The 16,544-nt window shown below is 39.1% G+C and overlaps 1 protein-coding gene across 2 annotated transcripts in view; it reads right to left on the bottom strand.

Annotated features, from left to right (window-relative positions):
• Window positions 1–13,596: 13,596 nt before the first annotated feature.
• LOC122016687 (copper-transporting ATPase PAA1, chloroplastic-like) overlaps window positions 13,597–16,544 on the bottom strand; it is a 29,841-nt gene continuing 26,893 nt past the window's right edge. For both annotated transcript variants that reach the window (XM_042574070.1, XM_042574069.1), the window contains 2 exons: window positions 14,324–14,404; window positions 13,597–13,963 (listed from right to left, as the gene is read on the bottom strand). In XM_042574070.1, the coding sequence (XP_042430004.1) occupies window positions 13,724–13,963; window positions 14,324–14,404 (321 nt within the window). In that variant the 3' untranslated portion in view covers window positions 13,597–13,723. The remainder of the gene's footprint in view (window positions 13,964–14,323; window positions 14,405–16,544) is intronic.

Below are 16,544 nucleotides of genomic sequence, written 5' to 3'. Positions count from 1 at the left end.
TCATAACGCCTCAGAAGGATTAATTGTCGTCTAAAGCACCGAGACGATGGCTGAACCAAGCATTTACCCGTCGAAGTTTGAAGGAGAATTCATGACATGGAAGAAACGCATAGAGGTATTCTTTAAAACAAACTTTGAATTGCTTTTAATTATTAAATATGATTTTATAGCTCCCAAAGACCCACAAGGAAATAAAAAGAAGGATACCAATGGACCAAGAAGAAGCAAACAGACTTCGTATAGAACGGATGAGCCCAGTTCCACCTGCTCAGCATACTTCCACCCCAGGAAGTCAATCGGATAGAAGATTACAAATCAGCAAAGGAACTTTGGGAGAAGTTTCTGGAGCTATATGAAGGAACTTTCGAAGCAAAGCTCGTGAGACTGGACCTGCTCCAGAACCAACTGACGAACCTCCAAATGGAAGAAGGCGAAACAGTTACACATCTGCACTCGAGGATCAAAGAACTTATCACCAGACTCACGAATCTCAAAAAAAAAGGTAACGAATTGAGATTCATTAAGGTACGCTTTAAATGCATTTCCTAGGACACCCGAGTGAACATCTATAGTTAACTCATTTTATATATCTAAAGACCTCGAAGTTAGTTCATTAGAAAAAAAAAATTTCCACTTTTGAACTTCACGAATCAAGATGTGTAGGCTTACGAAATAAAGAAGAAAAGATAGCCCACAACATTGCTCTAAAGGCCAACCAGAAAGGTGAAACAGATCCAAACTCTGAAAAATCAATCAACGAAGATGAAGCAGCATTATTGGTAAGAAAATTTAGTAAGTTCATTAGATCTAATAAATTTAATAAGTCGCATGCGAAAAGACATTTCAGAGCAAAAGGAAGGTTTGGTGCTACAACTGCCAAGGAGAAGGGCATATCAAGGATGACTGCCCCGAACTAAGAAGAAGAACAAGGACAAGGGTAAAAGACCAACAAGATCGAAACACAAGAATCTGAAGGTCACATGGGATGAATTGTCGCCCTCTGAGTTCGAAATCAAAGCTTACGTTAGACTAGCTCTAATGGTAGACCACCAAGAAGAAGATGAAAGCAGCTCAGAGATGAGCATCGATGAAGGGGGAGGATCTTCAGAAGAAAGTTGCGATGAAGGGGAGCATCAGAACACGAGGTAAGTGAGGTACGTGCGCTATCTCTCAAACAATCTTTTAAATTTATCAAAATGCTATCTAAGAATATAGTACAATTAGAAAGAGATAATGTTAGGTTAAAATTAAACTTAGCAAATTCATGCCCCTTAGATATGTTTGATAATATAAAGATAGAAAATGAAAAATTGAAAATAAAAATCAAAAAGTCAAAAAAATGGCCATGCATGTTCAAACTATTTTTAAAAATTAAAATTTAAAAATTATGGTAGAATAAACTGGTACATTATAAATTACAAGAGATAAATTAAGAAAATTCCTAAAAATTATGTACCTCCTAATTTTTAGTAAACCCAGTGGGCAGGAACCTATATTGGATTTCCAAAATATCTTTTAGATTAAACTCCAATTTTTTAATTATTAGAACAGAAATTGTGTCGATTAAAAAAATATTTTTTTTCTATTCATATTTCAAGTTAAAAAAAATTCTATGTTATCTGATGATTTAATCTATAAGCAAAAAAATTTTCAAATTTTGCTTACTATTGAGTTATTTTTTATAAAATTATTAACAAAAATGCTACTTTGAAATTTAAATTTATTTTGCAGACTTAAATTTTGAAAATCTTATTTTTTTGTGATAAAATATAATATTCTCCATCCTTTAAAATATTTTTAAATTTTTTTGAATAATGTCTAATTTATTACAAATTATTTTCTGAAAAGATAATTATTCAAGAAAATAGAAATTTTGAAAATTTTATTTTTCTTAAACAATGTGTCTCATATATCCAGGAAAAATAATAGAATTTTTAGAGTTGAAAAAATATTTTTAAAGATTTATTTTCAAAAATTAGGTTCTGTACTGAAATAATTTATTTCTGTTCAAGTACAAAGTATTTCTTCGTGTAAATTTTTCTACTAATCTAACTTATTCTGTTTAGATACGACAAATATTATTTTTGTCAAAACAAGAGATTAATTAGTCAAAATAGAATATTTTTTTCAAATTTCTTTTAACTATTAGTGTATTTTTCCTAAAAAATCTTTATGTGATCGAAGGGGGAGAAATAAGTAAAGGTTAAAGGGATTAATGAGGAGTTGGGATAATTCTCCTAATTTTTATCCTTGTATTCATTTTGCAATTAACTTATTTAATTCATTACTTTACTATATTATTTCATGGCTATTTAACCCTAACTTAACTTAGGTTGATGCATATCAAAAAGGAGGAGATTGTAAGTATCCCGTGATAGTTTTGATGTAGTCAACCAAGTTAAGGTAGGTAATGTGTATTTAATCCTTGTGTCTAAGTGTGCAAGAGCTTAGGAATACAAGAAGTCGAGTGGAAGACGCAGCCAGCGAGAAGGATGGCACGATAAGGGAGTCGACGGACTCTGTGCATCTGAAGGAAGAGGTGTTGCGGAAGAGTACACCGGCAGACGAGAAGGATGACCGCGGTGGTCCAAGATATGAGAAGTCGGGGAGGAAGGCTGCTCGAGGAGAAGTTCATAGTTGGGTTCGGGTGAACTCAACTCTAGTTAGCCGGAGCATCATCCATGCAAAGAGATCGACAAAGGAGTTGATCTGCCGCATGGAAGGCGCCTTACATGGGTTGGAAGGTGTCTTCGATGAATAATACAAAGGCGCCTTCCAAACTATTGAAGGTGTCCTCAAGTGACTGTTAGCGAAGATAAAGTTTTATCTTCGCATAGATAAAGCTTGCCACGTTGGAAGCGCCTTCTAGCCTATTGAAGGCACCTTCCAACCTCAGATAGAATTTTTCAGAGGCTATAAAAAGGCCTCTAGAGTTAGGAAATAGAACATGACTTGAACTACAACTCTTGTACTCTTTCCTAGACTATTTCTTGAGTTGTCAATGTTTGTAAAAGACTTCTCTGTCTGCAACGAAGGAGATTTTCTAGTGTCTTTTACTACCTTGAATTAACAATCATCTAAGTTGTAACCAAGTTAATTTCTGAACTTCTTACATCTTTATTTTAAGTTGTTTAGTTCAGTTTTATTATTGTTATTTTTCTTGTGCTACTAATTAAATCAAAAGAAAGAGAGGGGTTTTTTAGACAATTCACTCCCTCTTGCTGGTCCCGCTGCACCAACGCCCCCCCCCCCCTCCCCCCACACAATTCAACTCAGCTTCCGGACGGAATCAAATTTAGTGTTGTCTGTGGGAACACATTCACCTGCTCTGAAACATGAAGATGGAGGGCACCGGTATAATCAATGTCACCATGACAACTGAGGGATACGAGCTATTCAAGAAGGCTAAGATGCAAGTGGCCTCAAAAAAATAGACTGCGGATTCTCACCCGCGTCGTGCACTTATGGCCTCGAGGGGCGTGCCCTCCGCCTCGGATGGAAGGTCCAAGAGGAAGCAGTTATACGACTTCCCCCGAGCATTATATCAAGCCCCTGGAGAAGGTTGCACCAAAATGAAGGAATCTCAAGCTTCCTCGACCAAGAACTCTCCCCCAAGGGACCCGAAGAGAGGAAAGGCCTTAGCCATTCAAGAGACATCTGAACAACCCAGTGTTCCTTTCTCTCAAGAAGTGTTGGATGAGAAGCTACCCAGAGGTTATAAGCCCCTATCTATTAGAGAATATAGAGGTAGCAATGACTTGGAGGATCACTTACGAAAATTTCAGAACATCGCTCTATTAATCAATATAGTGACATCATAAAATGTTGAGTGTTTCTGACCACTCTATCAAGCTCATCATAATGATGGTTCGACAGACTGTTGGTCGAGTCCATCACCTACTTCAAAGAGTTCAGAAATATCTTTCTGCATCATTTCACTAGTGCAGAAAATACCAGAAGATTAATCATAGTCTATTCGCTCTCAAGCAAGGAGCTACAGAGTTTTTAAGAGCATACATCAAGTGTTTCAACCAGATGGCACTAGACATCATGTCCATCACCTCCGAGATATTAATAAGCGCCTTTTCTCAAGGATTGTTAAAGGGGGATTTCTTTCGAACCCTCATCTGAAATTTCACAAAGGGCTTTAATGATTTACTGGGAAAAGTGGCAAAATACATTAATGTGTAAGAAGCTTAGGCCATCCGGAAGAAAGAAGTAAGGACCCCTACTCCAGTCAATCGGGTAGAGAGGAGGCCACCACTTCCTCCTATTCGGCCTAATGACCCTGGCCGAATTTCCCTCCGATTCAAGAAGTAGGAGTTCCATAACAGGTCGAGACCATTCGGGCCCCTATCAACAAGCCTTCCCCTTGGGAAGCCCGATACTGTACTTACCACCGATCTCACACTCACGACATAGGAAATTACTTCTAGTTCGCTCGGGACTCTCGTCAAGCAACTGAATTAAGTCTGCCCCGGCTCGAAATCATGCCTAAACTCTTGAGGCAGCAAGCCACTATCCCCAACATCTCTGCCTGATTGACTAATCTGTCTCAAGGGAAGGAAGATTCGAGTGGTCTGTCAAGAGTCAAAGGAAAAGAGTTGAGGGAGACTCGGGAGGAGGAGAATAGGAGAAATGTCACAATTCGGGACATTATGTAGACGGATCCTCTACTCGGTAGGAAAATGGTGTAGGGTAGGTCAAAGATGTAACTAAGCTAGTGCCCCTAAGGGGATGGGCCATATAAAATCCTCAAGAAACTTGTGTCTAATGATCACTTTCTCTAAAATGTCAATGGTAAGAAGTTGGATTGCTCATGGAGTGCAAATTACCTCCAGCCTTACTGCACTTGAAGAGCATCCTCTATCTGTACTAACCTTTATCTAATGAACATATTATAAACTCTCACCCTAGTGTGAGTTATAAGTGAGCAGGGCTCTCTTGTCCAACGACCATTCAGCTGGATTCTAGACTCTCACCCTAGTGCAAGTTATAAGTAAGCATGACTCTCACGTCCAACGACCATCCGATCAGATTCTAGACTTTCATCCTAGTGCGAGTTATAAGCAAGCAGGGCTCTCACGTCCAACGACCATCCAGTCGAATTCTAGACTCTCACCCAGTGCGAGTTATAAGCGAGCAGGGCTCTCACATCCAATGACTATCCGATCGGATTCCAAACTCTCGGCCCAATATGAGTTATAAGCAAGTAAAGCTCTCGCATCCAACAACCATTTGGTCGGATTTTAGACTCTTACCCCAGTGTGAGTTATAAGTCGGCAAGGCTCTCGCGTCCAACGACCATCCGATCAGATTCTAGATTCTCTCCCCGGTGCTAGTTACAAGCGAGCAGGACTCTCACATCCAATGACCATACGGTCGAATTCTAGACTCTCATCCTAGTGTGAGTTATAAGCGAGCAAGGCTCTTGTGTCCAACGACCGTCTAGTCATATTCCAGACTCCCACCCTAGTGTGAGTTATAAGCGAGCAAGGTTCTCGCGTCCAATGACCATTCGGTCAGATTCTGTTGGTGCAATCGACATCCAAAGTTTTAATATCTGACAAATATGTTTAAGTAAGTTTAATGGAGCTTAATCATGGGAAGTCCTAGTAGTAGCCAGGCAAGGGTGGTAAGTCAACCGAGTGACTAGTCCTAACTGCGGTTAGGCAAGGGAAGTCCTAGTTGCAGGCTAGGCAAGGGAAATCTCGGTAGATTGTGGAAGCCAGGTGGATTCGATAGGTCTGGAGGACCTGATCCCTGGATAGCTGAATACTGGGGCAAGAGAAATCTTAGTATATCATGGAATCTAGGTGGATTCGATAGGTCTGGAGGACATGATCCCTGGGTAGCCGAATACTGAGTCTTAGTGAGTGAAGTCAGGTGGAGAAAGCCCTCGGGGGTGGTAACCTTAGATTCTGGTGAGTGAAGTCATATGGTGAAAATCCTAAGGGAAGATAACCTTAGGTAGCGAGAAGTCTTGGAGGAGTGAACTCCAATCAAGGTTGATCGGATGGTTTACCGGACCAGCGGATCTCGATAAATCTAAGTTTAAGTTTACCATAGTATTCTGTATTACTATTATTGTTGTTAGCCAATGTAGTATTGCAGGAAAAGTCTTAGTGGATAAGACGATCAGACACTGAGTAGGTAAAGTCCAAACAGATCTGGAGGATCAATGTTTGGCAGGTAGGTTTAAGTAAGCATGGTAGGTTATTACTATCTTACTCATTTGTACGCATTGCTTCTTTCCGAGGTTTTCGTAAAGAAGAGTTTTAGTGGATTACCCATCGATGTGATCAAGAATCACGGGCCTTGGAGTACGAGTCGACCTAGGCTTCGAATCAAGTAACCGAATTGTGTTTTCTATTTTTCTCTACACTATTTTGATTTTAACAAGTAAAAGAATTATTTTTAAAAGCGCGATATTCCCCCCCCCCCCCCCCCCTCCTCTATCGCACTCTTTCGATCCTACAGATTCCAAACTCTAACCCCAGAGTGAGTTATAAGCAAGCAGGGTTCTTGCATCCAACGATCATCCGGTCGAATTCCAAACTCTCGCCCCAGTACGAGTTATAAGCAAGCAAGGCTCTCACGTCCAACAACCATTCGGTCAGATTCCAGACTCTCACCCTAGTGCTAGTTATAAATGAGCAGGACTCTAACATCCAACAATCATCCGATCATATTTCAGACTCTCGTCCCAGTGCGAGTTATAACCAAGCATGGCTCTCACATCCAACGATCAATCGGTAGGATTCCAGACTCTCGCCTCAGTGCGACTTATAACTGAGTAGGGCTCTCGCGTCTAATGACTGTTCGATCGGATTCCATACTCCTACCTAGTGTGAGTTATAAGTGAGCAGGGCTCTCGCATCCAACAACCATTTGGTTGGATTCCAAACTCTTGTCCTAGTGCAAGTTATAAGCGAGCAAGGCTCTCACGTTCAATGACCATCCGGTCGGATCTCAGACTCTCATCCCTGCAATGAGTTATAAGCGTGCATGACTCACGTACCCCAATAACTTCCAGATCGAGTTTAATCTCTGTCCGGCTCCTATCTCAACAGTCGCTCTGCCCGACACCTATCTCAATAGCCGCTCTGCCCGACTCTTATCTAAATAGTTGCTCTATCTGGTCCATATCTCAATAGCTACTCTACCCAGCTCCTATCTTAATAGCTGCTCTGTCTGACTCCTATCTCAATAGTCGTTTTATCCGACTCCTATCTCAATACTCGCTCTGTCTGGCTCCTATCTCAACAGTCGCTCTGTCCGGTTCCTATCTCAATAGTTGCTCTGCTCGATTCATATCTCAATAGTCGCTCTGTCCAACTCCTATCTCAATAGTCGCTCTATCGGGCTCCTATCTCAATACTCGCTCTGTCTGGCTCCTATCTCAACAATCGCTCTTTCCGGTTCCTATCTCAATAACTGTTCTGCTCGATTCCTATCTCAATAGTCGCTCTGTCCAACTCCTATCTCAATAGTCGCTCTGTCGGGCTCCTATCTCAACAGTCACTCTGCTCGGCTCCTATCTCAATAGCCGCCCTACCCGACTCCTATCTCAATAGTCACTTTGCCCATCTCCTATCTCAATAGTCATTCTGTCCGGCTCTTATCTTAGTAGCCGCTCTGGTCGGCTCCTATCTCAATAGTCACTCTGCCCGACTCTTATCTCAACAATCATTTTGCCCAGATCCTATCTCAATAGTCATTCTGCTCGACTCCTATCTCAATAATCGCTCTGTCCGGCACTTATCTCAATAGTCGCTCTACTCACCTCCTATCTCAGTAGTTGCTCTGCCCGACTCTTATCTCAGTAGCCGCTCGGCTCGACTCCTTTCTCAGTAGCCTCTCTATGTGGCTCCTATCTTAATAATCGCGCTGCTCAGCTCATATATCAATTGCCACTTTGCCCAACTCTAAACACCTGAACCCAGAAGTTAATCATTTGGCTATAGAAAAGGGAAAGACAAATAGAAAGGCAATCAAAAATAATAAGACAATGCAGGAATCAATATTTCATTATCCAAAGTCGTTAACAAACACATAATACAAAGATATATAGTCTAGTCAACTAAATTCAAAGAAAGTATCATCTGGCTTTTCTCCTACAAATCTTTGGTAGTCCAAAATTCCTCAAGCGGATCAACAGTTAGGAATCAGCGTAGAGTTGCCGAACTGCTCCTCCAACCCCATGTGAAAGCGTGTGGCTGAACTACAACCCGAATAGAAATATGTGGCTTGCCTTACCTTCGCATGTTCATTTTCCTTTGCCTTGTAGACCTGCAGGGCAAACTTGGAAGCCACCAGCTCAGACCTGGTTGTTCTAGTTTGGCTTGTAGGGAGTCCCGCTCGGTTGCTTGTGAATCTAAGTTTCGCTACTACTGTAATATTGTCGAGTCCTTGGCCTTTGCCTCCCTAGTCGTGTAGGACATTACAGAAGCATGCATCGTTTTTATGTCATACAGTTCCATAGTCCTTTGCGTTAGGTTTGATGAGGCTTTATTCTTCAGGGCAATCTCAGGTCGGACTCTGGACTTGGCGGTGAGTAGGCGCACCTCAATTTCCTTTTGGATCGAGCAGTGGAGATCCTTGGCATACAACGCCTCTGCTAAGGTTTTCTCCTTCTCGGCAAGTAGTTGAGTTTGGTGTTTCACCTCTACTATAGCTGCTGGATCTCTCGAATCATGGTCCAGGATGACATTCCGACTCCATTACTGTGGTGGGATTTGTTGAAGGAAGATAAGAAAGAGGCACAACGGAGACAAGAGATAGGCGGGTGCTAGAAGTCGTTGGGCCTTTTAAAGAGGGATCACGAGACACAAACCATACGATCGCATCGGAAAATGAGCCTCCCCCAGAACCATTGGATCAAGGGATAAGTGAATCGTTATCTAATAGAATGTCGTACGTTAGTTGTCTTGCTTAGGAAAAGTAGGTCAGACAGAAGCATGGCAATATTGGAAAAGAGGAATATTTATGGCAACAGTAGATGAAGAGGCACGTCATTCCATGGTTTTTTTTCCTGCATTTATGACGCTTACAATCTATTAAGACCGGTCGGCAACACACGAGTATCGCCCGCCCGACTAAATAGCAAGATAGTGGATAAACTCGAGTCTAGTCAGTCGGTCATGAGCCTCCTTTGACTAGACTTGAAGGGGAGACTTGTGATATGGAGAATAGTGGGTGACCCTAGGGATAGTGCGGGGATGACAATCAAGATGGCATGGCAATCAAAAGTCAGGAGGAGGTGGCGGTCAAGGTCAAGGACTACGTGTCCAAGCAGACCACTCCCCTACGCCCGGCCGACTCCATGTCGATCGGACCCTATTCTACTTTGCATAACTCCCCATCTATGTCAGCCAGCTCCATGCCAGTCAGACCCCCCCCTTCTCTTGAGCATAGTTCCTAGTCTATGCTCGACTAACTTCGTGTCGGTCAGACCCCATTCTACTTTGCATAGCTCTCAGTCTATGCTCGGTTGGCTCCATGTCGATCGCATTTTACTTTGCATAGCTCCAAGTCTATGTCCGACCAGCTCCATGTCGATCAGACCCCCTACTTCTCCTAGGCATAGCCCCTGGTTTACTCCTGGTCGGCTCAATGTCGGTCGAACTACTTCTAAGAGATAACACTGTCAAGGAATCGTAACCACTTGTCAGAGAATAATGGTTATTCGTCAGGAAATATTCGGATGCTCTGTCATATGCATAAAGCAGAACATTCTTCAACCCAATGGGAGTTCGTCGTATATCCTCTATCACCCGACAAACCCTAACACTCAATATTCTCTGATGTCTAATAATTGCGGAGGTTACTAAAAATAATATAAAAATGGAAGTTCTCTCTATTGGCCAGATACGCGTGCGCTCGCACACACTCATCTACTATAGTTCTACTTTTTCATACTTTTCCGCTCAGCCTCTTTCTGACTTAAGCATCGAAGGGTCTATGATAGAGACCTCTTCCTTGATTCTTGCTCTAACGCTCCTGCGTGCTTGGTCTATGATGTTTGTAGATTCATGAGTACCACCGCCGGCCCAATATCTGTGTCCCCTCCTAGTCAACATCCTTACCGTCGTCATCGGTTAACTTCAACCGAGATCAAATTGTTAGAACTTTCGAGCCATAAAAATCGTTATTTTTTATGTTGCGGAAACCTCGAAGCTAGCCACGGATCCGTGCGAAGATAGATAAATAAAATATTCATGTACATGTTTGTCTACACTAGATCTACCTTAGATCTACATGAAAAGGAAGTATTACCCTTGTCGCGATGCCCTTCTCTTATCCCGCTCGTCCAAATGGTTGTCGGATCTCGTAGAGTGTTAAGTGTACACTCCTCTACACGTATCCACACGGAAAAAATGTGGAGAGAACCACTTAAAGTGTGCTAGCACTCTTGAGAGGTCTCGGCAATGGAGGAGAAGGAGAGAAAAAGAAGAGACCTTGAATAAGCACATCCTTTCTTACTCATTTTTGTGGTCGGCCACTTATTAGAGCATTTTATACCTCCATGTAATACCAAGAGTTATGGCTCTTGGTCTTCCTCATGAGGTGGCACACAATTATGTAGCCTTGATGATGTGGAACATCATCATTGGTCGGCCCATGCCAAGTCACAATGAGGTGGCATTTAGTCAAGTCAAACTTGACTCTTCATCTTCCCTCTCAAGTCAAGTCAAACTTGACCTCTTATCTCCCATGGTTGATTAAATCTACCCTTTGATTCAAATCAATTTAATTTAATGAATCTCTATTCATTGGTTTAAATTGACTCAATGAATCATAGTCTAAATTAGACTCATTCAACACATGGATCAAATTGAGTCCAACTCAATTAATCTAATTTGAATTACTCTTAATCCAATTTAGTTCATCACATGAACCTAATCCTCTTGGTCCATTATATGAACCTAATCTTCATCTAACTACCCTTTATGTGTGACCCTATAAATTCTTGTAACGTTGGCAATGCTCCTAAACTCATTTAGAAACATAAGCAATGAGCGGTATCTAGCAACACATCATTACTACCCAAGTTACAAGAATGTTGAGATCCAACATCATCATTATGACTACTAATTGTGACTCTCACAATATGTGACAATGTCCTTCTATCCTTGACATCTAAATTAATCAATTGAGACATAGATCGTGTCATCCTCTAATCAATTTATGTCTTGAACTCCAAGTAGACTCACTGTAATCAAATGAGCTCAATATCTATATTGACTTATTTGGGCATGGTCATGCATTTAGTGGTCTCACTCTATCAAGAATCATGATATCACTCTCATCATATAGGAGGGATAGATCCCTTCTACATCACTCACATCCCTCCGCATAATTTGTTACATACCTAGTAGTCACCTTTATAATCCACCCATTTACGGGTGACGTTTGACGAAGTCAAAATATGCAACTCCTTATGTAGGGAACCATGGTGACTTCAAGTTCAAGGACTGATAGTCATACTAATAGTCATATGAGAAAGTATATGACACTCATATAACGATCCATGATACTTTCTCATGGCGGGTCATTCAGTATACATTCTCCAATGCATACCCATGTGTCAACTTGATATCTAATATCCATGACTTGTGAGATCGAGTCATCGAGTTGACCTACATGCTAGTCTCATCGCATTAACATTGTCCCTGAATGTTAATACTTGATTATGAATGATTAAGAGTATTGTTCTTTATATCATCTCATTATCAATTCAACCAATCGATTTATATAGATAAGAACCTTCTACTCAAGGACGTTGATCCGCTTTGGGTTTCTCGAATCGTTGTTCATTATACTCAGTTATTTGACACCAATATAAATAAATATAATAACCATAAAGAAATATCCTTATAAATAAATAAATATATATATATATATATATATATATAATACATCGAGTGTATATAACAAACATGATCGATTCTAGGCTCTCACTGACACAAATAACATATGTAACCGATTAACGAGGCATTCCATATCTATTAAAATCAATCCCAGACCTATTATCAATAACACATTTATATAAACCGCGTCAATCCGGATTAAAAAAACTTAATGAATGAAAGCGATGGCGTAGATGACATGACGTCATGTTTCTTTAATCAGGACCTAATTGTCTAATTCCTAGATCATTTTAATCAATTTTTCCATATTTATTATTTTACTTAAAGTAAATAAAATATTACTGATATTATATTATATTAAAATACATTTTATCACTTCAATAAATCTGATGTAATTAATCAAAAAAGGCAAAATGTTGCCCGGAGATCTCTCAAGTTAGAGATAATCTTCATTGTAAATTTGAGAAAAAAATGGCATCCCTTTTTTTTTTTATTTTTTTTTCAATCATATATCAAATGCCGACGCTTTTTAATATTTAAATAAAAGGACGTCTCACCCATCTCGTCGGAAAAACATGGGACGCAGTGACGGATTTAGGGGGGAGCGGGGGTGTACTTGAGCACCCTCTTGCTTTTGAAAAATTCCACTAGTATGCTGCAGTCCGAGGGGCAACGAGAAGGAAAACAAGTTCCAGCTCTCCTCTTTGAGCACCCTCTTCTTTTTTTGTCTGGATTCGTCACATTGGGACGGCCTTTTGATTATCTCTAACTTGAGAGATCTCCCGTGTTGGACAAAAATTAAAAGACTGCCCTATTTCGCTCTCTTTTTTAGAATCAGCAAAAGACAGCTACTATTTTATAGTTGGTACACTACCAACTATATTCTATTCCATCTGATTTCCACTGATTTTTACTATATTCTATATTCTGGTAAAAAAATGAATAAATAAGGTGTCCATCTGATTTTTACTATATTCTATTCCTCTGCAAGAAACCTAATAGATACGAGGACCAAAATATGAGTCACAGACATGTGGAACTGCACAAGTACAACTTGGATTTCCACTTTCAGACTAAATCTATTTCTTCAGTAGATGAACTGTCTCATCATCTATCATCCAATTTGCTATATTTTAATTGGATAAATAATCTTTTTTAAAAAAAAATATCAGTTTCTGGAGATACTATAAAGACGACTAACTATTGTAGTGAAACTTCTCATTAGTTCAACATGACAAATTACAGCCAGACTGTTCATATATATTAGTAATATATATAAGAAAAGCATGGTATCTTTATGTATATTAAATGAACACTTGGTTAAATTACTAATCATGAATATATATAATGGATTGTTCTCGTCAATTATTCTCAATGATCTTTGGAATATTCATGCATGTTTTATAAATGATCACGAAGCTTCCTGTATCCTTCAATTCAATAAGCATCTCAGCTTTGAATAATCATATACATATAGTATAAATTATATGATTAACTTTTGGCTGCTTCAATATTAATTGATTTAGTTAAGAATCTTAACTAGAATATAAATTATACATTATTTTTATGTGCAGCCTTTTTTGACTTGACTTAATTCCACTGCTCGTGATGACTGGGTGGTCGTACACTGATGGCTCCCATGCAATTACGTAACTCCTCATGCATGCATGCATTCATTTAGGGTTTGACTAATATTTTATCATGTGTTTTGACTTTTCCATCGTATGTCTATAGGGGTGAGCAAAAATTATATTACACAAGCTAATAAATACAGTCTCTAGTGTTGGGATGTCGAGTCCAAGCTAAATCTACTTGACCATGTGTTTTATTTCAGAAAGTCAACTGTTACTCTATTTTACAGGGTAAGGATTCTGTTTCTGATTCTGTATTTGCACAAGAAAATCTGAGGATCCTCGGCTTTCTTTTGAGTCAGTATCCACCTTCTTATTCTGTTCCACCTTGAATCTTAAAAGCAATGAATTCATCATCACCCCGACTGAGCTCAAACCCATCAGGCCTCCGGCAATAGATGGTGTCAGGATGGTACCAGTCGAAGGCAACAAAACTCCGGCGGCGACTGGAATACCCACCTGCAGGAGCATCCATGGCATTTTATCAGTTCATGATGCCAGCATCGATTGAACAACAAAGTTTCACATTATACTTAAATGACACAGATGCATAGTTGTTGCTAGTGGTGTATTTAGCACCTGTCATATTCTATTAAGTATGCATCTCCAATGTTGAAGTTAGTATGGATTTTATGGAACAAGACGGTTAATAGGAACTTTTCCATTGTTAGAGTAGTGCTTTGGACTATCAAGCTAGAAAATTAAAGAACTGAAAAGAAAATTTGAAGTGCAAAAATTGGAAATGAACATGATTTGCCTGATCATATCAAGATTTTCTCGCTGAAAATATAAAGGAATGCTTAGCTTTGGTCAACTTACAATATTGTAGGCAAATGCCCACCAGAGGTTTTGCTTTACCGTTTTCATAGTCGACTTGCTCAAATCCAAAGCATCAATCAGCTGCATAGATGCCACATCATTTGGTCAATTTGACAAACATATTGGACGCTAAGATAATTATATGGATGTAAGATGTTATAAGCAAAAGAGGGAAAACAGATTGTGTTCAAACGAGGAAACACTGCGATGTTTTCTATTCTTGGCAACCATGAGTTGATATGTCTTCCGAAGCTTATGCCTTTCTTTTGTGGCAAAGGGTAAGTGGTTAACCACCTCCACAGAGAAATGTTTTATGTTCAAAAGATTATTTTGTTCAACAATCCCTTCCATAAAAATAAATTTTCTTCGAACTGAATTACTTCCATAAAAATATTTCCTTGAAAAGGCCTGATTTGCTGATAAAAAAAGTAGACAATCTTAACAAACTAGACAACGAATGTTTGACAGGTGGAAATGTCAGGATGAATGAGTTACTGAAGATAATAGTTTCAGCAAACAATGTTCAAGATTGATATATAATTAAACCAACATGATTCCCCTTCTAAGTTGCTTATACAATTTGAAAATCAATGTAAACTATAAACTGAGTAAAATTAGTCCAAGATAAACATATGAAACTTGTAGTCACTTCCGTTTGGGCGATGGAAATTTCTCAAGTGCTTCAATCCATTATCTCCCTATTGTTTCCATAGGTAATCGATTCAAGGAAACTAGAAACTCATGGTTAAATGATAACAATAAGTTGTGTATCTTCCAAGTATTTGGGGTCTACTTTTACAATGCTAACTAGTTTCATAAAAAAGAAAATGAATCAAATTTTTTTAGAAAAATAGAACACAAGGTTCACAAAGAATTACATCTGACTATAAAATGGTATAGAAATTAGCAAAAGGGAGAACTACGATTGTCAGCAAAAGCTCAAACTTTTACTGAATGCAGGAATTGAGCTGATAAACTTTCCAGCTCAATTAGTTGAAGATAAAGATTCTTCTTAGTTCTACTGCACAATGCTTGAAGATAAGAATATATTAAGCTCCAATGATCATTATCAATAAAATCTCACATACAATTTCCAAGTTACCAATAAGTCATGATGTGACCATCAAAACTACAAAGTATAAGATTATAATTGTAAAACCAAAACATAAGCAAGAAACATCCCCTAGAAGAAGTGAGGTTCAGTCTGATGGCAGCAAAATATGGCTTCAGTGCATGACCGCTTGACAGACAACCAGCTTTTGTGTTTGCATCATAAAAGGCTCAAACTGAAAACTTGATTTGCAATTATGTAGTGACATAGCCTTGCTATGCCAACAAGTTATTTAATGTGTAAATCATCAAAGCAAGATTAGTTTGTGGTGAACCATGGGTTAATTATCCCATGTCTGAGTTGAAAGTTGCAATTTCCCACCAACTTGGACAAGAAATTGATTTACTCTGCTCCAGTCAAAATGACATATATGAATACCTAATAAAAGCAAATGTCCCAATATTGGCAATTTTATGTTATGAGAGTAAATTGAGAGGGTTAATTGTGTCACACATTTAGCAAGAGTGTCATTATTTATTTTATTTTATTTTTTACATGATAAATAAATTCCTTAATTTTTATGTCAATGATTTTATGTTTGGGTTCAAGAAAGAAATACAACTGACTTGGAAGCCTCGGATATTCTATATTTATTAGTGGCTCCATTGCTCTTGCAACATCCTAAACTAGCCGTATCGTAATGGTTCCAACTAACTCCAGAAGTTCTCAATCTTAGTAGTCAATCTTCCATGGATGGTCTTTGGCATTGAACCTCCCTCCCTTATGGGCAAGGGTGAAGTGGTGCTCTTAATTGATGTGCCCCTTAAAGAATCTTCAGATATGCTGCAAATTCTTGTATGCAAGGGCACCCTTCGATCTCATTAATTAACTAAACTATAACCTTATTTATTGCTAGTAGTTTCCAAATTCTTGTATATGCTTCTCTTCAATCCTTGTTCTCCTTATTGAAGCTCTTGAAAACTTTACACTTCGCAGCAAATCAATGCTAAATCTCCCAAATGCAGAATATATGATCCCTCTCTTGTTTGAGAGTGTGTAAGCAACTTTTGCCCATAGAGAAAAATTTAAACATTTCATTATTTGAAGAAAGCCTAAATATTTTAGGCGTAAAGAAATTCAACAACCCAATTCCAAACAAATAACACACTG

Source organism: Zingiber officinale, chromosome 8B (genome assembly GCF_018446385.1).
Source record: "Zingiber officinale cultivar Zhangliang chromosome 8B, Zo_v1.1, whole genome shotgun sequence".
NCBI classification, from domain to species: Eukaryota; Viridiplantae; Streptophyta; class Magnoliopsida; order Zingiberales; family Zingiberaceae; genus Zingiber; species Zingiber officinale.
The sequence above is the reverse complement of the archived record's forward strand: the minus strand, read 5'-3'. Positions and strand labels throughout refer to the sequence as shown.